General features: G+C 42.0%; 2 protein-coding genes and 1 long non-coding RNA gene across 6 annotated transcripts; 1 reads left to right on the top strand and 2 right to left on the bottom strand.

Annotated features, from left to right (window-relative positions):
• Positions 1-237: 237 nt before the first annotated feature.
• On the bottom strand, positions 238-21,266 carry dnajc5ab (DnaJ (Hsp40) homolog, subfamily C, member 5ab). 2 transcript variants are annotated; one of them, XM_062540861.1, is made up of 5 exons: positions 21,120-21,266; positions 7,053-7,197; positions 5,990-6,203; positions 5,197-5,365; positions 238-4,744 (listed from the first exon to the last, which is right to left on the bottom strand). In XM_062540861.1, the coding sequence occupies exons 2-5, from the start codon at positions 7,160-7,162 to the stop codon at positions 4,638-4,640; spliced, it is 600 nt and encodes a 199-aa protein (XP_062396845.1). In that variant the 5' UTR covers positions 7,163-7,197; positions 21,120-21,266; the 3' UTR covers positions 238-4,637. The 2 variants fall into 2 exon arrangements, with proteins under 2 accessions (XP_062396845.1, XP_062396846.1); XM_062540862.1 differs by lacking the exon at positions 21,120-21,266 and adding an exon at positions 8,853-9,258.
• On the bottom strand, positions 14,825-17,664 carry LOC134088269 (uncharacterized). The gene is made up of 6 exons (XR_009939936.1): positions 17,171-17,664; positions 16,254-16,350; positions 16,029-16,128; positions 15,724-15,803; positions 15,472-15,603; positions 14,825-15,243 (listed from the first exon to the last, which is right to left on the bottom strand). It is a non-coding gene; the product is annotated as an uncharacterized LOC134088269 (long non-coding RNA).
• Positions 21,267-21,666: 400 nt separating the features above from the next.
• gid8b (GID complex subunit 8 homolog b (S. cerevisiae)) lies at positions 21,667-24,366 on the top strand. 3 transcript variants are annotated; one of them, XM_062540858.1, is made up of 5 exons: positions 21,667-21,745; positions 22,274-22,407; positions 22,507-22,703; positions 22,803-23,000; positions 23,379-24,366. In XM_062540858.1, exons 2-5 carry the CDS (start codon positions 22,290-22,292, stop codon positions 23,550-23,552), a joined length of 687 nt encoding a protein of 228 aa, XP_062396842.1. In that variant the 5' UTR covers positions 21,667-21,745; positions 22,274-22,289; the 3' UTR covers positions 23,553-24,366. The 3 variants fall into 3 exon arrangements, with proteins under 3 accessions (XP_062396842.1, XP_062396843.1, XP_062396844.1); XM_062540859.1 differs by having other exon boundaries at positions 21,668-21,745; positions 22,279-22,407; XM_062540860.1 differs by lacking the exon at positions 21,667-21,745 and having other exon boundaries at positions 23,379-23,495; positions 23,861-24,366.
• Positions 24,367-24,613: the final 247 nt, after the last annotated feature.

The raw sequence follows: 24,613 nt of genomic DNA, 5'->3' as shown, positions 1-24,613 counted from the left end.
GACATTTACAATTGAACTTTTTTTTTATTATTCTAATGTTTATAGTGTGTCACTTTGTGGAGAAAAGGCGAAATTCGCCAGCAGGTCAGGCAGAGTTCACCCAGCCATACAGCTTCTTAGAATCATTATCAATGTGGTGGTACAGTACATACTGGTTATTGAAGTCATTGAGGTAAAAAGGAGGTAAAAAAAAGGATCAGTAACATTCTGTTATACAAACAAAATGGCTGACCAGTCTTAATTTCAGAAACATTTATTTTAACAACAGCAAAACAGAATGAAATGTCTGCTTTCTCTCAAGATACAATACATACAACTGACAAAGTCATTGAGTATGAGGATCTTGATCAATCTAGCATCTTCCCAAAATCTACATGCACACTATTTGGACTACGGTACTTCATTAAAACCATAAGAAAAACAGAATAAATAAAATTGCATTATATAACTTCATTAATTATAAAGTTGTACTTGTATTGTGTTGTGTTTTACTGTTTGGTTCATTTTGACTAGTTTTGGTATAGATGTCCACACTGACAATTTGCCTTTATTTTCAGGTCAAAAGGTCACCATAGAGACAAGGATATGTCGGTTTGTCACAGGCAACACAAGCAACTAAACCAGAAGACATCGATCCACAGAGATCCAGATCACATTAAAATAAAAAAGGAGACTCTTTTGGTTCTGCTAAAAACACAAAACAGGACACAGAAAGGTCACAGCTAAAACTTCCCTTGTCAACGTAATGCCAGAAAATCAAAATATACTACCACTTTTTAAATCTATAATTGCAAGATTCTAGTCTAAAACTATAACAAAAGCAGAGATGTTTGCAGTATTATTAATCAAAATTGAATTATGCAAAATAAAACAGATTAGGGAGTACTATGGTAGTATGATTCTTATCAGATCACTTCGAAAAACAAAAACACAAAAGTTCTGTATCCCTATAGACATTATCTACCATTCCTGGCTTCACTGATTGTCAGTAGCCTATATTTACTTTCAGCACTCACACAGATAACATAAATCATTTTACAACTAAAGGAAAATATAGGAAACACTGTGGGTCATGGAATCAAAACTCACACACTCACACAGACAGACCTTGGATCTAAAACAAATATGACAAGTAAGTTACATTTGAAAAGATAAATATTAGAGATGGACACACACCGCTACCCTCCACAGTCCACATAGGAAACATACTCATGGTCATAACGGGTGTTAAGAGTGTCCCATTGTGAGCTTTTACAGCGCACAGGGAATGGATCAGTACAGTTCCAACTGGAATAGGGGTTCCTCGAAAAAAGGCTTGACCCCCATCGCCCTCCACACCCGGCACACACAGATATACATTCAGACACACACACACAACAAGCATACCTAACTCACACACCCATAGTAACGAAATCTGACCGTGGCAATTGTAATGTGCCTAAAAAATAAATCTTTCACTATTTCCGCTCTCCTTCATTATTTTCTGTATCCCCCAATTAACTGCTTTGGAGGAAGTTGAGGCTACTGTAAATACTTTTGCTTTATCAAGTCAAAAAGAGCATGAGAGATCTGAGGGCAGTGAGGAAGAGGAAAGACGAAGAGTACCAGGGGTTATGGAAGTTGAGGGCATAGGACATGGGCACAGTATAAGCCGCAATACTGATCAATATCTGCATTCCAACACTTGTTGAGGAACACCCTTTTCAGCACACACACACACACACACACACACACACACACAAACATACTTTTTGTCAAAGTATGTTAGGTCTGCTACACACAACTATACTGAAACAACAGAAGCAACAGGACAGAAAGAAACTAGCAACATAAATAAAAACAGTGCAAATCCATGGGCATCGTCATTCAAATGTGGCTTAGTATTCAGTCAACTCTAAACTAGTTAACAGAAAGGTAAAAACACAACAGGAAGGATCAAGAGGATCAGATACTGAATGCAACAAGTAAGTCTGACAGCGATCCTAACGACAGGTCCAGTGAGATTAAGCCCAATAAATCTACTTTTTTCTTTTACAGCGAGTTCATCCAAATAAGCCCACTGAACAGATGAATCCAATATCAAGCTCATGGATGTGATGGCAGTTCACACCTTTGGAATGGCCGATCAGTCATAAAGAGAACACTCTGGAAGAGAAGACAACAGTTACCGCCACCATAACCGGCAAATCACCACTGGCATCCCCGCCTCCAGCCTGCAGCAGCGATCTGTTAGTCACACATGCATAGATGAGCCGGAGGCCACCTTTTGTGGGTTTGTTGGAAGGCAACATGTTCTCCAGCAGAATCTGAAGGGAAGCGCTTGTTCGCATGGCAACCGAGAAGCACCTGTTGGCATGGCAACAGGTGTGAAGCAAGCACAGGCTTCCTTCAGTGACATCGTTGTCATCCTCTCTTGCATCATCAGAGTCAGCCTCACGCTGCAGCCCAACTGGGGACGACCTCAGGAGTTGCCACATGCCGAAGCACAGCAACAGACAGGTTATCAGTTGCACACCTCATGCACAGATCATGTTGCCGTTAAATCTGTGGAAAGCCCATGATTTGGCATGTCAGCATTGCAAATGTGCTTCTCACTCTAACTGATTCCAAGCTCATCGTTTCCATTTTACTCTACTAACTCTAGTAGACGGTCAACGCCACAGTAGCCTCAGTGCTGGTAGGAAACCGCATCAGCAAACTTTGGTCAGTCACAACAGTTTTGAACAAATATGCACTCTGGTAAAACCGAAGGAGTCACAAAGCACACATGAGCAGTGTGACTAACGTGTTAGCAGTGTAGGCTTGACTGCAACAGAACTGACTGCAACTTCAGCAGGGAAGGCAACAACAACTGCAAGCCACACCAAATGCCTCACCCTTTCATGGTGTTTGTGCTGTAGAGTCCAAGCCAGGAGACACATAAGGAAGAACACAATACTCATGCACGCTTTAGATTCCAACCTCGCTCCTACATCCCCCAGCTCAACACCATATGCCATCCCTGCCTATCCCACTTACACTGGAATAGTAGTGTGTCTTGGTTGGTACAACAGCTCCAGATTCCAACAGCACACCAAACCTACAGTGTAACCTGCACACAGGGGTTGAAAGTGGATGCACGTATGAAGTTAATACAGAGAGGATCTACAAGCAGTAGTCTTTGTATGTGTGTGTGCATGTGTGTGTTCAAGGGAATAGGATGGGTGGTGGCTAGAAGACTGGCAAGCTTGGCTAACACGGACTGGCAAAGGTCATCCTGAGCAACCGCTGTCGTTTTGGCTTTTTTGTTACTCACTGACAGCAAAGTATAATCAGCTCAGCTCCTTTTGGCTAGGACTAGTTGATTTGTGTGAGTGAGTGAGTATGGCAATATGATGATCAGTCCACATTAGGTGAATAACCGCTCTGAACGGCTGAATATCTCATTCCTACACAACAATATGACTACTGCGCAAACAACAAGTGCTCCTGGACGTGTCAAGCTTGAGATTTACTGTATTACTTCATATCTCATCTCTATTACAGGTATGTGCCAAGAGAAATGACAGGTCAACTGAAGCATCAAATTTTAGGACTAGTAAAGGGAGGCTGTGTGTGTGTGCGCACGCGCACACACACTCACAATCACACTCTGTAATACAAGTCTAAAGAATTATCCACATTATTTTTCCAAAATGAAAATATACCAAATGAGAAGCCAGGGTTCATTTTATTTGAGTGTATGTTAGTATGGTCATGAAAGAACCAAGTAAAGACCCAATAATGACGCAAACTCTACTTGCAGAATTTGTCGTCTGTGTGAGAGGTGCAATCTGGAGTGTTGATCAACAATGTAGTAATTGGGTCACATCTTCATAATTAATAGTCTTTAGTAATTGAATGTAATCATTATAATGCTCATTAGAATCAGTCCCTGCTGGACTTTCTGGCTTCATGGAGAACATACATTATACTAGGTTAAAGGAAGCGCTACACGTGCAGGTTATGCACTGCTGACAAGACAAACATCTCTCTCACATGGAGTGCTGAGGCTCCATGAAGAGCTATATGGAAATGAACAGTACAAGAACCACCTAACAATACTGACATAGTAAAAGGATAAAACATAAATATTAAAAACACAAGCTTAATTTGCAAATTAAATGCTACAATCTAAAATCATAGTGAGTGTGTGCATGTGAGAGTTATGTATGTGTGTGTGTGTGTGTGTGTGTGTGTATATGTGTGTGCTGAATGGGTGGTAGAGGGATGACAGCAGAATCTGGAACGACAGGAGGTAAAAGGCAAAAACAAAAAAAAGAGACAAAAACAACAACAACAACAACAAAAACCTCTCTCCTTTTTCTGCCTTCCAAAAAAGGCGCTGATATGTGTTGCTGTCAGTGCGGGAAGCAGATGAAGACTACTTGGCATCCTCACGCTCAGTCTCTCTCTCTCTCTCTCTCTCTCTCTCTCTTCTCCGTCACTCGCTCAGCGCATCATTTCCAGTGTCTGATTGGGCTGCTCCTCTTCCAGAAGCCCCAGCATGGTGGCTCGTCCCGGGTTGGGGAAGTGGGTTTAAGGGTGGCGGAGGCAGTGGGGGGCGGGAGTGGGAGTTAGTGGGAGTAGAAGGCCAGGGTAAAGGTTCTAGACTGGTGCTAGTTGTAGCCCGTGTCGGTCCGGTAGCTGGAGTGGTGGCTGTCGGAGGTCAACTGGGTCGTTTCCGTGGCAGAGGAGGGCTGCATCACGATGGGGCTGGTGCCATCTACAAAGGGATAAGGATGATTATCGAGCCACAGTGCAGTCACCGACATCTCAATACACAATACAATATCTATGATTTCATATGGTTATGGTTATGGTTGCTTAGCCTGAGCAGACACCTTTGTCCAAGGCGACATTCAAACAAAACAATACAATAATATAATTTCATAACCACAACAATTGATAATAATCATAATAGAAAAAAAACATGTAAAAAATATGTATGCTTAAACAATTCATAATATGCTCCCGGCCCATCGTATCCAATTCTGAAGAACATTCACTCATGACTCATGCCTACATCATCTACAGCACACTTTGAAGCACTTGTTAGCTCAAATGTTGTTCAGATATCCCATAAGCCTCTGGGCGGCATAAGCCCTATTTGGACACAAATTGTGTAGTTTTCAACACATTTGTGTTAAGAGTGTGTGGTGTGGTGGTGGTCCCCACCTCTGTCCTCCTGCATCTGGGCCTCCAGGTCCTCGGGCGAGACGAAGAACTCGGGCTCCTGGTCACTCGGGGGCCGGGGTTTGCACTTGCCACAGCAGCAGTTACAGCAGCAGCAGAGGCAGCAGCAGCAGTAGCAGCCCGTGGCCACGCCGCAGAAGAGGAACAAGGCCTGCAGGGGGCGCAAGAGTGAGACAATCAGACATCCTTTGACACACAAATTTAATCAGACAAATACCGACTAGCAAACTCAACAAAAAATCTCTGATAAATGGCGGAAAAATGGGTAGACAACATATTTCTAGACTCCAATCCATCAGTATCTGCACACACCATAGCTATACAGGCAGTACCTGATATCTTACACCTCAAAAACCAAAATCATCAAGCGTTGGATTGTTCACCCACTAATAAGGAATGTGAGCTGGTTTACACTGGTGTGAGACAGTTTAGCTTTACCCAACTGATGGTAATCCTGCTCAGTACGAGAAGAACTACAGGATCACTTCTTGGTTAATTTACAGAAATCTCCCCCCCCCCCCCCTCAGACTATTCCACCATCTCACTCTTCCAGGTCCATCTCACTCATTCAGGTTTTTAAAAAAATATAATATATATTTTATTTTATTTGGATCCCCATTAGCTGATGCAGAAAGCATCAGCTACTCTTCCTGGGGTCAACACACAACATATAACAGACAAGAAATCCACATACAACACAATATAGATATAAAAACAGGAAAATAATAAATACTCAGTTCCCGACTGCCGATCCCCTGCCCCTCCTGCTGCTTACCTTGGCCCACCAACTGGAGAGCACAAAGTAGGTGTTGACATTCTCCTCGCCAAACTGCTCGGCCACGTAGAGTCCTAGTGACCCATACTGGTTGTAGATGTTGCGCTTGGTGACATCGCTGAGGATGGCGTGGGCGTTGTTGATCTCCTTGAACTTGTCTGCCGCATCTGGATTGTCTGGGTTCTTATCAGGGTGGTACTTTAGCGCTAATTTCCTGAGGAAGGGTAAGGATGATCGGTAAGGATGATGAATTAGACAGTACACATATATCACAGCTCTCTGCTGCCCTCTTGTGGATCTTCAAAAATAACTTCTTATTCATCCTCATTATTGAATGTTTACCTCATTACTGCCTGGAAATGTTTGATCATTTCTGGTCAATACATCCTATTTATATGGATTACTGGGTCATTAGTGTTGATTACCCATATCTTTAGTCATCAGTGTTGATTACCCATATCATTAGTTATTGATTACCTATATCGTCTCTACACCCGACTCTCAAATCAACATAAGGAGAAAAATAGTGCAACACAGGGTGCCGCTCATTTGGTCTTTTATACACCCTCCCTTCCTTCCTCGATCCTCGTCCTCACTGATCTAGATAAAGAATGATGGGGCAGCGGCAACAATGGGATAGTCTATCCAGTGTTAGTTATAGATCAGTGGGAACGAGCCTCGAGGACCGAGGAGAGAGTTTGAAAGACACCCACGGCGTAAAGGGAGGGAGGGAATGGAGAACGGGCCAGAGGTTAAAGAGGAACTATGCCGGATTGGCGATTTCATCTCTGGTTTCGGTTTCGTTGTTCGTTTTCGCTCGTTTTATGCTTGCATTTTCTCTGCAGAGCTTCCCCGACAGCTTTAGCGTGTATATTTATACATGTATAGGCTATATTTAAATACATAAATTGCAAGCGTGGTTCTTCGTCTCAGACTTCCAGATGTAAACAAAGAGCGATCGTCTCCTGCAGAAAGTTGCATAGGGTCTCTTTAAGGCTCCTCACTCGGACACAGAACAAGGGCCTTGATAGGCTGCAGGTGTCCTGTGGGATTTGAAACTCACCTGTATGACTTCTTGATGTCTTCAGGTGCAGCGTTTTTGTCGACGCCGAGCACAATGTAGAGAGACTCGCCCGATGTGGAGAGGGAGCGCTGCTTCTGCTGGTCCGCCATCACTCACTCTCTCACGCCCCTACCACAGCCACAGACTGAGGGAAAGAGAAAAGGAGACACGTCAGTCACTGTGTGTGGGAAAGAGACAGGGAGACACATCAGTCACTGTGTGTGGGAAAGAGACAGGGAGACACATCAGTCACTGTGTGTGTCAATACCCAAAATGACTGCTGGAGTTTCTAGTGGAGAAATGTATATATACCGTATAAACAAATAGTCACTGAATTTACCAGTGCCTGTCCATTGCAGGCCTACACACACACACACACACACACACACACACACACACAGACACACACACACATAATTTCTGTGTCATTCAATGTTAATTCAGCAAATGCCCCACACACTTTAATCTTTAAATCTTGCACACTGGTACAAAGAGTAAAAACTTATTTGTAACTGACACAAGCGGTTCTGAGGGCTTATATTAGGCTGGGTAAACACAGCCAGATCTGCTGGCCATTTGAATTTAGCCAAATGGTCTTTCAAGATGGTCTGAGGCTAACTGAGGCACAAAACACTTAGCACGGTCAAAACTCTACCAGACAGACCGTGATTGAGCCACACACACATCATGTGGACCTGTAAGTAAAGTGTGCTTCACACAGTCGCCCTCTTCCTGCCTCGGTGTCCCTCTCTCTGCAACCTATCGTCAGGTTGTGTGAGGCCTTCCACCCCCGTCCCGTGTCTAATTGCGCCTCGCTGTCAGGGGATATTAGCAGATTAGCGTGAGCCGCGCGGCGCCTCCGCCCTGAGGGGGCTATTTCTGCTCGCAGGGAGGCGGCAGGCAGTGGACACTCACAGCAGTCGTTCCTCCACGTTGGAAGGGCTGCAAATAACTGACCGTGTCCATGGTGTAGTGTACGATTGCTCTTAGAGAGGGAGGAGGCAGCCAGTTGAATAGGGTCAAATATCGAGGAAGTCACAGGAGAAATGACTTTCTCTATGTTGATATTTCTGTCTGCACAAATGTTGAATTATTGCTTGATCTTGTTTCGTCCTCCCTCGTTTTCTTCCCACTCTTTGCAACCTCTCACTCTCTCAGTGTGTGTGTGTGTGTGTGTGTGTGTGTGTGTGTGTGTGTGTGTGTGTGTGTGTGTGTGTGCGCGCGCGCGTTGATCAGACAGGCCGAGCTCCTTTCCCGACTGAGGAATGACGCTAAGCCTGATTACACGCAGGGTTCCCCTCTGCAATGCAGACGTTATGGTCACCCCCCTCCCCCCGTCTTCCCAAGTCTTCCCAAGTCCCACACAGACTCAGCTTGTGCCATATGGACGCTCTAGCTTTACCTCAATGATGTGCCCCTCATATATCATTTAGCTCTGAATGCACGCCCTCTCTTTGAAGGAACAAAGGTACTTGCTCTCATTTGACTTTTCCCCTCCATCCTCAATGTAGCTGGCTGCTCATCTACCAGTGTTTCCCTTGCAGTATATTGATCAGAACCAGAATCAGCATTAGATTTATTTGCGATTAGATTTAAAGTACACACGAGGAATCTGTTTTCGGCTGGTAGTGTCACTCTAACAGCATAAAGAATAGCATAAGTTGATGCAAGCCCCCACCCCCACACACACACAAACAAACAAACATACAAAATACACTACACACACACACACAGTCTTCCAATCCCTCTGCACTCTTTTTTTTTTTTTTTTTAATATCCGTTTATCCCTGAACTACTCACGCTCAGGCAGTTCTGGTCAGCCCAGTCTCGTTTCTCAAATGGACAGGCTGTGCTGGGCTGATCGTGGCTGTTAGGTGGAAAGCAATAATGTTCCTTGACAGCCAGTCACCACAAATACAAATCTAACACACACTACAGAATGAGGCAGGAGAGAGGAGCCGAGTGGCTGAGAAGTGCTTGAGAGAGAGTGAAAAAGAGAGAAAGAGAGAGTGAGAGTGAAAGAGAGAGAGAATGAAAGAGAGAGAGAGAAAGTGTGTGAGAGAGAGAGAGTGAGTAAAAGGATAATCTGAACTAAAGGTGAGCCACACACAGCACACAGTCCAAACTAGGCTTTCTGTGTTGCAATGGATGTCATGGGACGCCAGTAAACTTCAAAACCGCCATCAGCTGAGGGCCGGCACACAAACCACCAGATGGCCGAGATTGCCATGGCAACCCCAGAGCAGGGCCAATGACCTGATGTCTGAGACTGAAAAGCCAATCACAGGCTTTTGTCATAGATGAGTGGATTCCACCCTTCTGTTACCATATCCTGCCACATGGGCTCTCGTGACACTCAGCAATCATTCACAAACATTATTGGATGCCTGTGACTCCTCGTATAGCTTCAAAGTTGCAGAGAATGTTTTGGGTAAGAGGCAGGTGAAAAGGGTATGTGGTTTTCAATGGAGAGAGGGGACAGTGGATATTGGCCGCGTTTCCCAGATTCGTTAAGAAGCTCTTAAGTGCTAAGTTCTTAGGAGCGCTCTAAGAACTTTCTAGGAACGTTCCTAAGAATTTCTTAGCACTATAAGAGCTTCTTAACAAATCTGGGAAAAGTGGCCAATGGGAAGGTGAGGGTAAATTATGGGTGTGAGAATGAGGGGGCGGAGCTAATAGTGGATATAGAAAATAATGAGTGGAATGCAACCTAGCTAGCTATTAAAATGGAAAAATCTTTCACAATACACAAGCACCCTCAACAGCCCTTAAACACAACATTAAAACCAGTGTCATAGTGGGAAGTCATTGGTGTGAGTTGAGACAACGGCCAAAATTAAGTGGCACAGGTAAACTTCCCAGATATTGTATACACAAATCCAGTGCAAACTTTATGGGCGCTGCCATCTTGCCTGTCGCCATTACTGCCTGCCTGCGGAGTGTGCAGTGACACTTGCCTGTGCTTTTCAATGAAAGCATCCTGTCAGAGAATGTCTAACAAGAGATCCTGCTCATGAAAGAAAATGTCTGGTGAAAGGGAACATTGGGTAGATGATGTCAGACTGTGGCCAAAACTTACCGATGAAGGTAATTTATTAACAACATAAGGTATTAAGACGTACAGCTAACCTCTGCAACAGCCGCCTATGGGACCAACACGCTATTTCTTCAGCAGCCAGGCACGCAGTAATGGCGGCGCTGCGTACTTGCGTGTTTCGCTGTATTTGTGTATAGAAGCTGAACAAGGTGAAATATGATAAGTCAGGCTTCATCAGCTCTTTGTGATGCCTCTCTCTATGAACCCGACACACTGCCTGACCGTGGCCCATGTCTGCCTGATGAGAATACACCCTTGGGCAAGACGGTCAAGACCACAGAGGCCGCTTGAAGATGTCTGGCTGTCTGTGACCTCGTTCAGGACTCTACTGTTTACTGATGGAGCTAGACACTAGGGCACCAGCCATGGCTCAGTGAAAAACAAAAGGATGCTCCTACTACAGTCTCCATGAAAGGTGTATGTCATGTACTATATGAGGAACAGTGTGGCCTGAGCGACAAGTAATGATTGGTAACTTAGGCTGTGTGTTTTTTCACTACTCTAAGAGCAGGCAGCAAAGTGGTAAGGGGTAAAAAATAAAAAAGGGGTGAGAACACTGCCTGGAAGGCCACAGCTAGATGGGATTTGGATGCAAACTCCTCTGTGTCCGCCATACTTGTCCATTTTGCCTCAAAAATATTGTCAAAGTTTACGTCTCTTCAGCCACCTCCGCTTCAGAACTCAGTATTGAGGCTTTCCTTGCACGCATTCTACTCTTGTTGGTGAACTTGTTGGTTGGTCAGGGTAAGAATTTTAGGGTCGGACTAACTTTTAAAAGTCTGGTCTTTTAAGTCTGTTCAAATCTGGTTGACACTTGTAACAATTTGGTAGCCAAGGGGCAACCATTATTATCAAGCCCAGGGTCAGACCCAATCAGGTGTTGCCCGAATGCTGGAAGAAAAACAGACCAGAAAGAACATTTCTGCTGTGCTCCTACGAAGTTGATTCCTATATGAACACTTTGCAGACACAGGAACAGCAGCCTATTCATTCACACGGATTCAAAGTGTATCTAACTCATATGTCCAATGAGTCAAGTTTTTTCAAAACAACAAAAACTCAAAACTTTCACTGTTAAATGTAAGCAATAAGTGCCAAGAGGCCGTAGTTTACACTGACTTTAGAACAGCTGAGGGGCGTTTCATGAGACAAAAAACGAAACGAAAAATTGAACGATGTAGAAAATCATTCTTCTGCCAAGAAATATTATTTCCTCCACCTGCATGGTTGTCATGAAACATCGAGGCGCAGCTACTCCAACATTTGTGTAAGTTGTGGTAGCGCATTACTATAGGACGAAATGCGGTCGAGGTGTATAATGCTTGTGTTGGGTTTAACAACAGCATCAAATACGATTCAGCCAATCATAATCAAGGACCGCATGGCAGCAATGGTTTTATCAACACACTGACAAATACAATTTGTCCGATTTCTCTAGGTTGAAGGATGTAAAGGCTGAAAAAACCCTGAACAGCCAGCCACACAAATTAGACAGACTAATGGACAAGTGTGGTGGAGCTAAGCGTTGGGGGCAGCCAGGCACCACTAAAACAGCATAACACAGCTGCTGCTCCAAATGGGGGGGGGGGGGGGGGGGGGGCAGTCAAGCCCGAGAGCTAAAATGCAAGTGAGACTATGAATAATCAATAACATGTGACAGACATGACGTCACAAACCAATCAGCCTGCCTGTTCTAGGCGAGTCGGTGTGCAGAATGACCCGCCTGGTGGGAGAGGACTAGTGTTACTGACTCAGCCGGTGAGAGGAGAGGAACACACACACACACACACACACACACACACACACACACACACACACACACACACACACACACACACACACACACACACACACACACACACACACACACACACACACACACACACACACACACACACACACACACACACACACACACACACACACACAAAGCCCTGATGACAACAATCGGCTTTAATGGAGCTTCAAGCTAGGCGTCAGCATCATGCTGCCAGGGTAACCAGTGATTGTGTGATGATGCATAGGAGGTTGCTGAGGTGAGCAGTATCAGGGAGCTGCACTGAGAGTTCAGGGAAGCGTAGGCCTATACAGTGACTGGGAATTTATGATGGCTGGTTCGTGGTTATGGGTATGACGACAACTAGGTGATGAAGTCAGCAAGCATCATTTTGAAAGGCCTTCACAACCCCTTCTCATCATTTCACACTCTCTAACGCACACACGCACACACACACACACCTCCAGCTGTGTCCTCCTTTTGTGTTACTGAGCATCTGTTCGCCTGTCATCCTTGCCTCCCCCTCCAGGTTCCCTTCATTCCCTCCCCTCCACCCATTCTCCCAAGAGACTGACCAGAACCTCAGAGGCTGACCAGAACCTCACTCCCAACTCCAGCTGATGTGCAGTCACTCACTCTGCACCACTCAAGAGCTCACACTCCTGGAGGAAAACCCCTCCAGCCATGGTGTAAGGTATAAACCCGGAAAACCCAGCTCTTCAGAGATCTCCTCTCATAGCACTACTACAGACAATTGCACTCATTGATGCACTTACTACACTCATTGATGCACTTGTGTTTGTGTTTTTTAATTGTTGTTAGAAGTGCTCTTAAAAGCTTAAATGTTTTATCATGTTGTAAGTCGCTTTGGTTAAAAAGCGTCAGCCAAATGCAATGTAATGTAAGGTATACTTTTACCAACCATACAATTGCTTGAACCACTGCTTTAGTTCAAGAGCACACGTCTTCAAAAGACTCCTGTAATACACTGCGTGTGTGATGGGTAAGAGAAGTGAGAGAGCCTGAGGGAACGTACAGGATGGAAATGAATGTGGGACCATCATTTAAAACATTAAAAAAAACATAAAACATTCCCTTTATTACCTCTGCCAAGGAGGTTATGTTTTCATTGGGGTTTGTTTGTCTGTCTGTCTGTTTGTTTGTTTGTTTGTTTGCAAGATAACTCCAAAAGGTATGGATGGATTTCGACGGATGAATTTTCAGGGAAGGTCTGAAATCCAAGGAAGAAACGATCAAATTTTGGGAGGGATCCGATCTGTACAACTGCCTGGATCCAGGAGGCGGTTATGTTTTCGCTTGGCGGAAGCTTGCGCTCTCTGCTAGGGATGCACCGATCCGACTTTTTCAGTCCCGATACCGATACCGATGCCTGGGCTCTGCGTATCGGTCGATATCCGATACCGATCCGATACCATTGTTAATTAATAAACTGTATACCTCACCATGTGGAAAAGACTAAAGGCATCAGGCTTGACTTCATTCTTCTTTCCCTATAACTAAACATGACTTTCCTAAAAAAAATCTCACAAAATAACACTTAGATATAAAGGTAATGTATTATTATTATTATTATTATTATTATTATTATAATTATCATCATTATTGATTATATTACTAGTATTAAAAATAAATAGTTGTACACCAGCAGCAACTTGGAACAGCATTCAAATTCAAGTTCACAGTTATTACTAAATAATAAATCTAACAAAAAAACAATTTTGCAGATAACAATCCCATATTAGTGACATACATTGAAACACCCCTGCCAAAATGGTGTCACCCGCGAAACCCCTCTATTTACTCATAGTGGTACGGTCCCGCAGTTTCCCCACGATAAACTAATTAGTTCACACGGAGTTTGAATGGTGGTAAACGGTAGAAGTTGTACGTTTTATCTAATAAATGATACCTTTTTAACAGCCAATTTGAACATTTGCATGTCTTTATACCAAGAACAGTTTATACAGATGAGATGAAAATGACAATGTGTTTAGTTTGAGTAGTGTTACACATTAACGTGTTGCCTAAATGCAACAAAACGCATGAAGATCGTAATTAATCTATGACAAATGGTAGTTAGTATAGATATTCTTTTGATCCTATGACATAAATTTGGTATCTGTATTTATCCCATCCATGAATTTAGACACTCAGAGCACACACGTGAGGTGAGGCACACTCTAACCCGCAGCAGTGAGCTGCGCTAAATGGCTGGTTGCGCGTCATGGCTCAGCCTTTTTTTTGAGACTATAGGGATCGGCCCATGGATCGGCTCATTTCTTCCGATCCCCGATCCAGCTATTTTGTTCATATCGGGGCCGATATCCGATCCAAATATCGGATCGGTGCATCCCTACTCTCTGCTTGTCTAGTTGGTATTATTGTTGGTATCCGACATCCTAGTGTCTGACATCCTACACTGTAAAATGTTTCACTGTGAATTTACTGTAAATTGCTGGCTACTAATTGCATGACTTTCACAGTAATTTACCGGTACTATCTCACAGTAAATTACTGTGAATTTCATGTTTTACTGTAAAAGTCATGCAACTCAGTAGCCAGCAATTTGCTGTGAATTTACAGCATCATGTTGTGTATAATCACAATACCATACTGTACATTTTAATTTTTACTGTAAAAGTCATGCAATTTAGTAGCCAGCAATTTGGAGTAAATTTACAGTATCATGTTGTGTATAATCACAATACCATACTGTATATTTTCATTTTTACTGTAAAAGTAATGCAACTCAGTAGCTAGCAATTTGCTGTGAATTTACAGTGAAAGATATTGTACATTTGAACATTTGATTTGTGATTTACCTGACCTATACCAACATGTTTTGGATCTGGTCAATAAAAGCAACAACAAAGAAAATACCATTTGAACTTTTAATGAACACTTTTCAATGAAAATCATTGAGCAGGCCATACAAACATTATAATATGAAGACATAGGATTGAACAAAAAAATATTGTACAGGCCTGAGACGGTGCAGCATAACCTTGTCTGATTTGACACGGAATGAGTCAGGGGGTAAATAGTGCAGTGTGTAAGTGCAGTATGGCAAGTCCATGTAATGTAGTATGTGTGCTCAGGATGCGAATGGCATGAGGAAAGAAACTCCTCCTCAGTCTTCTGTTTTAGCCAAGTGGGATCAGACGTCTGCGTTACCTCAATGGTTTAAATAGTCCATGGTCAGAGTGTTAAAAAATGTTGGCCCCCTGTCCGTCCTCTTCTGGTCCTGCAGGGGTAGGGTGGTGCTCTGATGGTACCTTCGGCAGTAAATCAAGTATCTGTAAAAGAGTACAATAGGTCCTGTCCATGAATATAACTACTACAAACTACTCAAACTAGTAATCTTTTGTGACAAATAAAAAAATACACACATTAGCAACCTATAAGTCAGATGCAATAGTTACAGTATAAGTAATGCAGATGTCGGGTGCTTTTCTTTTGATAGGAAGGATATTTCAAAGTGACCCCACAGTTCTGAGCAATAGTATATCTGTGTGATATCATACCTAAGTGCAACACTGTCTCCAGCAGCTCCAGCCTTTGTACGTACACCACCTTTCTGATGCCTTACATCGATCGTCCCCCATCTGACTTGCAATAGCAGCCTTTGGCTCCACACTGAGATTGTGACATGGCACCTAAAAAATAAAACAGCAATTGTCATACACCTTGTCATGATTGAGCAAGATTAAAAAAATGAAGCATTAAAAAGTAAGTAAGACAAGTCAATGAAATGTACAAACAGATATTATAATTACCTTGTGAAGGCACCCTTGCCACCACCACCATCACCATCTACTGTATGTTAATTCCTGGTATCAGTTTATTTGTGAGGGCTCTGTCAATAAAAGATAGGATTTAACATAAGTATGCATTCTATACAATACACTTGAAATAATGAATATGATCAGTTTGGCAGATATTCACAACACTTTACATTACCACCAACACAATGGTAAACATGGATATTTCAAGAGTATAGTATTTTAAGTAGCTGCATTCATTCACAGTAGAGCACTCACAATGGTACCAATAAATACATTCAAAACACATTAACACTTACGCCACGTTGAGGGAAGCAGCTATGGCTTCTAGACGTCATCAATTAGCAAGTAGTGCAATCAGGACAGACCGACTTTACCCGGAATGGTTGATGGAGCCCACTACACAATCATAACAAACAGACAAGGAAGAGAGGGGATAAACGTACAAATAAATGCACACATCATAATGCTATATGTAATTCTGTAATTTTTTTGTATGTGAATGTGTGCAGGGCCGGACCTACATTATTCTGGGCTGTCTTCGTATGGAAGTGGCACAAATTTGGAATTTTCGAGAATGCGCTCAGTGTTCCCAGGGCACCAGTCCTCACAATGCAATGTCTGTAAACAGAGGGAACAGAGGGAGACTAAGATTAATAAGTTGCAAAACACAGAAGATAAAAAGATCATCACTGAAGCACTACTACACTCATATGCATTTTAAATAAACACATAGTTCGGCACAGATTAGGTATATCAAACAAGGGATAAATAAGGGCTATGAAATTAAGAACATGAAGCCAAACACTACCCTTCACAACCTAAAGTGCATCATACCCCCATTCACATCCTTGACACGTCTGTTAATGACAATGGCCATACTAAACTGCAGTTTAGTTAAGGTTAAGGTGGGAGATAAATTACTACATTCATTAGTTTTACTGGTCCTCTTTCCCTTTGTATCGGCACTACTGTATATCAAATTTAAATTAAGTTATCTACGTAAGCCTATGTCCCATGACAATTCTTAAAAGTCACGTTAGTTAGGAAAGTAACATTAACAACTCTCATCTGTGTCTGCAATGTTAACTTAATGTTAGCCTGCATGGCTACAATCAGCCACTTTAAAGATAGCTAACGTAAACGTTACTTGCGCCTGATATTTCATTCAAACTAAAACTACATTCACAACGACATCTTACACAGACGTATTGTTGGATATGATATTAACTACCATTCCAGATATTGCACATAATCGTGAAGTTAGCTATTGAAAAAGCTAACTCTGCAAATGTTAGCGATTCTTAGCTCGCTAGCTAATGGCTAGCCAGCCACTTCTAACACAACGGGTTTTGGTAAACATTACAGTATAACACCAATATATATATTTTTAATTAAATTCCCGTTTCTAAATAACATACAAAAGCACTGTACTTCTTACCTTGGATATGATGGCAGAGTTTGTACAGCTTACACATGCAGAAAAGTGATGATTGAAGTCACTGGTGGACGGCTGAGTTGAAAATTCAGTTGAGGGTGGCAGCAGGTGCGGGTGGGAGGGGGGAACGTTAGAAATCGCCCCACAATGCTGTGCGGTTCAAGTGCAATTCAAATTTCACAACAAGGTGCTGTAATGTGATAGAGCTACTGTGATTTTACAGTAAATATTTGAGTACAGTAATTTACTGTGAAATAATACTGTAAGGTATTGTGAAATCACAGTAATATTTAACAGTGTAAGCTTTCCTGAATGACTTCAACCTTAGGTCTGGAAGACAGTAAATACTTCTGTGGAATTTCCTCAGGCACTAATCCATCTACCAGCTCATTACACTTTAATCTCACCGCACTGAGGATCACTGTGAGGGGAGCACAGAAAGCATTCAAGACTAATTATATGATGCCACATCTTTATAGGCTACAACATCTCAGCTTGAGCGCTGCTGGGAACACATAGACCTACATACAGTAAATGACATCCGAGGTCAACGATTGTTGTTACAATGAAGCCTTGTTGAAATGTAAATGCTGGTTCTGCATTAGGCGTGCCTTCCACATCCTGGTACACACACACACACACACACACACACACACACACACACACACAACAGCCATACACAAACAGTGCCAATAAGTGAGCAAATATGTGAGGTGGCAGAGATGAGTGGACAAAGGTTTGCGTGAGGCATGACAACACCTCTCATGCTACGCTGACGGAGATGCCGCTTGACAGGGAGAGAGACCTGAGAGAGACGTGACCTGGCGTGGCGTGCCGTGGCTAGTGCTGCACTGCAAAAAACAGCTTGTCTAATAAAATCTAACCAAGTGTTTGAATCTTATATCAAGATAAATAAACTAGTTGGTATTGTTTTCAGTACAAAGACACTTACCTAGTGCTTTCTTTTGAAATCATTTTACTTAATTTAAGTAAAGTCTTCTTAAATTAAGTAAAATTATCTTTCGAGAGTGTGCTGGGTAAGTATTTTCATACTTAAAACAATACCAAATAAAAAATTTTTTTATCTTAATATAAGATAATTACACTATTTACACTTTTCATTTTTTGCAGTGTACAACACAGGGTTCCTCAATGACCATTCCCCAAAAGAGGGATGTAGCTCATGCAGCTCTGTCTCATCAAACACCACACCCAGAGGAACAGCACTGCAGAACACACATTCCATTGAGAAGACCCAAAAATACTACAGAAAAATTTAGGCTAAACACCAGGTGCAAAAACCCTTAAAGGACAACTCTGGCACTCTGACAACCCCGACAAACTTTATTTGGGGGACAAAACAATGTTAATCTTCATTTACAACTAAATGGCATATAGCGTTAGAGTTGCCCCCCAAGGCATAAGAGCTATAAGCTTGGCACGTCAAAGTAAACCACCAATCACCACTGACAAGTATCATTACACATCCACACATAAAACTCCGTGGCAGCACACAACACAAACTGACAGCACTGGCAACCTCATCTCAACACACAAAATGTGCCTCAAGGAGGTGGATTACAGCGAATGTGCAACATTGATCAACAGTCATTACTCTAAAAACAATAACAGCAGACAGGCACTGCAGAAGTCCAAGTGACTAACGCAGCCCTCTTTATGGACCTTGCAGATCAGTTGCTTAAACTCAACTATGGTCTTAGGTCACTGCAAGGGCAACAAAGACTAGATCAAACTACACAAATAACAAACCGCATGTATCAAAAAAAGGAAAACACTGCATGCTTGGAGAGAATGTAGCTACAGTACCTGTATATCTCATAATAGGTTGACAAAAACAATATATCAGGGATAATAGAGTGCAACTGTCTAAGGTCAGCTATGGCAACGTAAGACTACAGATGAGATCCCAATTTAATAGCAGTTTTGCCATGTGATCAGTGGTGACTGACAACTGGCGGTTTACAGAGGCATCTCAAAAATGAGCAGGACACATCCCATCTGTCTTTTAGACTTAGAGGGTAGTCAGAGGGTGGGGGGATAGTGTGAAAAGGGCTTCCCTTTCAACCCTATCTTCTTTCACAGAGTGCCTGTCATACCACTAATGACAATCAATAAGCTTATAGACACAATGGCAGAGCTACAACTAAAAAGTGAAAGTAAATACAGCTGCTCTGTGTGAGGGGGGGGGGGGGCAAAGAGAGAGAGAGAGAGAGGAGAGAGACAATAGAGAGAGAAGAGAGCGAGAGAGAAAGAGAAAGAACAAGGGAATCATTTCAGAGAAGGAAGTAGTAGCCTATTCAATTGTTTGGGTTTAGAGAAAGAATTAGATAACAGAGTTATGTAAATTCAGTGAGAATAGACTGGACAGGACTGATTTTGAGAGGCCCATCCTACCATGTTCAGGCTACCCATCACTGCCCCCTGCCTTGCTATGAAAAACACACATTAGCCATCAGATACCATTCTCATTCTGTGATATAGCCATACAAGAAAGTTCCAGTCTACTTCTTTTATGTGATTTGATCTACAACTCGTTTTCTATATCGGTGCAAAGTTATTAACAGAGAACAAACTCAAGGCAGCTGACTTAGCATGGAAAGAGGTGCAATCGGAAGAATCTGTCAGGATCAAGTTCTTCTTAGTTCACAGAGTTGAGTAAGAAGAAATTCACATGACAACCGTTTGTGGCCTTGTTGAAACCTGGTTGCACAAATCAGGAGATTGTGATCACAAATACCAAATACAAACAGGAAGTCTCAACTCGTGATACACTACCCTCTTGTACAGACTATGGTCTGCTAATCAGTTCGTTATTACTATATGGCAGAGTAAGGGGAACTCTGACAGCCTTAGGAAATGGGGTCTATCTACTGTGACGACCACTCCTCACTAGACCCAAATGTCATCTCAAATGATCTGAGTCATCCGAATGACTCACAGTTGTAGGAGTTTAAACCAAGTAACCCTTTCAAATCATTAAACTGGACACATACATCTGAAACACGCACTCGTGCTCATATATATTTTGAGTATTATAACATCGTAATTACATGAAAACACTTATCCAACGCGTCTGAAAACACATGACAGACGTAATCATCGCGTCACCCTGGGAATCAATCCAACCTTTCTTGCCCCATCAATACACAATTCCCCAGAATTGGAGTGACTGCTGACAACCATCAGAACTAGGTCATAGGAGACAACGAAATGAATCATACTCGCTAACCTCCAACCAGTTATAAAACTATATAAATACCCCACACCCACCCATCATCACACATGTGTAGTATGGATATACTTGACATGTTCAGTTCTGAATCCACATAATCCGGCGTCATACTGTAGTTATCGTGTAGGTATGTCATCTCATTTGAAAAGTGCATCAAAACAAACTAATCACTACCTACACTAACTCCATCAAGTGTTGTCTATTACATTTCTTGAATAATCAACTGACTGCTGGACAGAGATTAACGTTCATTTAAAAAAGATTGAGTTCTTAAATTACTACCCAACCGGCATCAAACAGTCATTGATGATCATAAATTGAAGAGACTTGAACTATCAAGGACTAACTTAATTACCTACAGTAGCCTACATCAGATTCCTGATGATAAAATGAAAGTAGTTATCGTGCTTTGCGAATTAAATTGCTTCTGTCATGATCCAGCAATGGTGCACAGGAACGATAGTAGACTAGTTGGAATTAAGGCGGCTAATCTCTGCATGAACTCATTCAGCATCCATGTTGGTTTGCTAGCAAACCAAAGTTGGCTAGCACCGGGTACGACCACGACTGTTGTAAAACTACAGTGGCTAGTACGTTAGCAGCATTAATCCAAGGGCAGCTAAACCGAAAGCTAACGCTAGCTTGTGACAGTGTTAAGACGTGACGTTACTTAGTCCGTGCGCTGATGCGCCTGCTTACCGTTTACTTGGTATCCTTGAACAGTGTCTTGATAGATTGTCTATTATGAGAAAACTACACAAACTATTCTTGCATCCCAAGAAGCACTCAGTCATTCATGTATCCTAACCTCACCGATAACACATTCAGTTTATCCAATCCGAATGAAATCGCCCTGCCCCTTCCGTACTGACGTAGGGAAGCTTTGAAGAATGACGCAAACTCAGATAAAACCGATAAAACCCAGAGAATTATAAACATAACCAGAGAAATTCTAATAACCATGTTATAATATTGGGTTATGGCTAGCTAGTTATTGTGGGGTTTAAATATCGAATTACAAAAAAAATTAAAGGAGAAATTGACTTGACAAAAATAATAATAATGTCAGATGCTGATGTCTTTTATCAGTATATTATGCACTTATGATAGACCAAAATAGCAGCTTTCTTGGAACTGGGAATCCTGTCAAAATGTAAACTACCCTAAAAAAAACAAAGACAGTAAAAGATAGGAAAAAAACGCATTTTGTCTGAACAAAATACACGTTACGTGAACCAATCATATGGCAGTGATTAAATCTCATGTGCAAGTCTCGCGAGTGTTTGGATACGGCCCTGCTGTGTAGCTGAAGAAAACAATTTCAGGTACGTATATATCATTTTTAGCTGCTAATAGCTCCATATGTTCGTTTAAACTACAACCACCGCATTTACATCACAACATTATCTCATTGGTTGCTTTCTTAAATCAGCAACAACAACCAATTGTAGTCAATTTAGCGATTTAGCTACCGTTCTTGTACCACGGGCTTCAATGTTGTGGTTTCGATAAGGGCCATGAAAAATCGGACTTCCGGTGTAAGCTGGTGTTGTAGTCTCAAAGCAACGATTTGACGGTGAATAGCTACAATATGTTTATTCAATCAGTGATTAACTTTATTTCTAAACCACGTACTCGCTTGATTTTTACGTGTGATTGTATTTCACAGCCTTGAATCATTTTCAGTTTGCATGAGGCACGCTGACTGTAACCTTAAGCTTTTCGTAATGCTATTTACTGTGAGCCCAATTTCAATACAATTGACATACACGTGTTTCATCATGCCGAGTTCACCGTATAAGTTGAATTACTTGATGCATCACAAGAGCTTAGACCACGCAAACTTTTATCAGTGCAGGACACATCACAATGAGTTATGCAGACAAGCCGGATGATATGACTAGAGAGGAGTGGATGGAGAAGATCAACAATGTTCACATTCAGCGAGCAGACATGAACAAACTCATCATGAATTACCTCGTGACAGGTATGGTTTCTTCACTTTGGAGGATAGATGCTTGTTTTTGTTTTGTTTTATCACACAGCAAGAGAGATTATAGATTGAAGCTGTAATTGTGTTCATTAGAGGGTTTCAAAGAAGCTGCAGAGAAGTTTCGTATGGAGTCAGGAATCGAACCCACCTTAGACTTGGACTCCCTAGATGAGAGGATAAAGATTCGAGAGATGATCCTGAAGGGACAAATTCAAGAAGCCATTGCTTTGTTAAACAGCCTCCACCCAGAACTACTGGATACAAACCGTTACCTTTACTTCCATCTCCAGGTAGGTCTGAACCGAACCACATTCACAACTGTTATGAATTGAAAGGGGGTGACTGAGTCTGCTATATTTATCTCATCTTCACTCTTATCCTTCATGCAGCAACAACATCTGATTGAGCTGATACGTCTGAGGGAGACGGAGGCTGCGCTGGAGTTTGCCCAGTCTCATTTGGCGGAGCAGGGAGAGGAGAGTCGTGAGTGTCTGACGGAGATGGAGCGCACGCTGGCTTTGCTGGCTTTTGACAACCCGGAGGAGTCTCCCTTTGGTGATTTGCTCAACATGATGCAACGGCAGAAAGTGAGTGACTTGCATCCGCATATTTCATCATATGTCTAGCCTGAGGTCAGATCATTGAATAGATATTTATTGGCATGTTTATTCAGCTACATGAGCTACATGAGTCCCTTCAGCTTGCATTTGCCATGCATGGAACGCATAGTGATATATAGAATAGAATGCATGACTATCAAACCAGATGAGTCTTTTTTCCTCTCCTTTTGCAGTATGGTAAGGCTACTGTAATGTTGATTGTCAGAAAGTTCTAAATGATTGGAATTGGAATCTAATTAATAGGATAGGATGGACATTAAACGAGAAATTAATATCAGACTGACCAAAAACAGAAGATGTGGCTAGTCTGGCTACTTTAATTATTGTTTAAACTGCCTGTTATAGGTGTGGAGTGAGGTGAATCAAGCAGTGCTGGACTACGAAAATAGAGAATCAACACCTAAGCTCGCAAAACTCCTGAAACTCCTGCTATGGGCACAGAATGAACTGGACCAAAAGAAGGTGAAGTACCCCAAAATGACCGACCTCAGCAAAGGGACCATTGAGGACCCAAAGTAAAACACAGTAGCCTTGTGCGAACTTACTGTGGAGAACAAGATGGACTCCATTGCTCCCCCATTTTATTTATACACAGTCTGTGACTGAACCTTAACTATCTTTCGTGATTGCTATTTCAGAGACTATGAGTTCAACATGAGATTGTGAACTGGATTTTTTTTAATGTTGAAAAGTGACTTGCTGAACATGAATGGCCAAAATAGAAACACCTGTATGCTGCAACATTGGTGACCTTCAATTTCATGATGTTTGTAGATCTGTATACAGTAGGTGGATTGAGTTTCACTGTTTGCTCTGTACTTTTCTAGTACTGTTTCTGGAAATGTAAGGAAACCATTCAGTGGACTGTTTAAGCCTAAATTAGGCTCCTTATGAAGAGTGAAGATGCCCTGTGTCCACTGATCAGATGAAGCACTGTACACAAAACAGTACTTTGAATATGTCAGAGGTTGAATGTATTTGAGTTTAATATTGATGGAAACCAACTGGTTGTGTTTGCTTTTTGAAATTTTCTATTTTATAAATGTATTATTAAGGGTGAATATGGGGAACAGCTGCCTGTGAATATTTATAAACATGTTATTGCATTGTGACTCTTGCTGTTTCCTTAATTTAGTTTAATGCTGTTTACATTGGTGTCACATATAATGTGATTTATAAAGGCTGATAATCTTGTAGTTTCTACAGTCAGAGGTTTAGAAAAGGAATTAAATACAGTTTCAGGAAAAAGGAAACATGGAGTGGAATTTAATTGGGCTGTACATTATATCAGTGTGAGTGTCATTAAATTATTTGCATTCAATCCTTTGCCCAACATAGTTTTGCTGTTGTGATTTCTCTTTCACTTTTCAATAACCTTTTAAAAGGCTAACCTTTCACATCAGGTCCTGCCATTTGCAGTTAACATCCAGTGGAAATGTCACCTTCTAACAATTGCAGAAGATGATCGATAAGTCATTGTCTTACTGAAGCTGGTGTAATAAACCATTACTGAAGTTAAATGAACTTCGAGAATGTCGAGTTTAGAGTTTATTCTGGAACACCCTGACAAAGAAAGCGAT

Source organism: Sardina pilchardus, chromosome 7 (genome assembly GCF_963854185.1).
Source record: "Sardina pilchardus chromosome 7, fSarPil1.1, whole genome shotgun sequence".
Taxonomy (NCBI): domain Eukaryota; kingdom Metazoa; phylum Chordata; class Actinopteri; order Clupeiformes; family Clupeidae; genus Sardina; species Sardina pilchardus.
The sequence above is the reverse complement of the archived record's forward strand: the minus strand, read 5'-3'. Positions and strand labels throughout refer to the sequence as shown.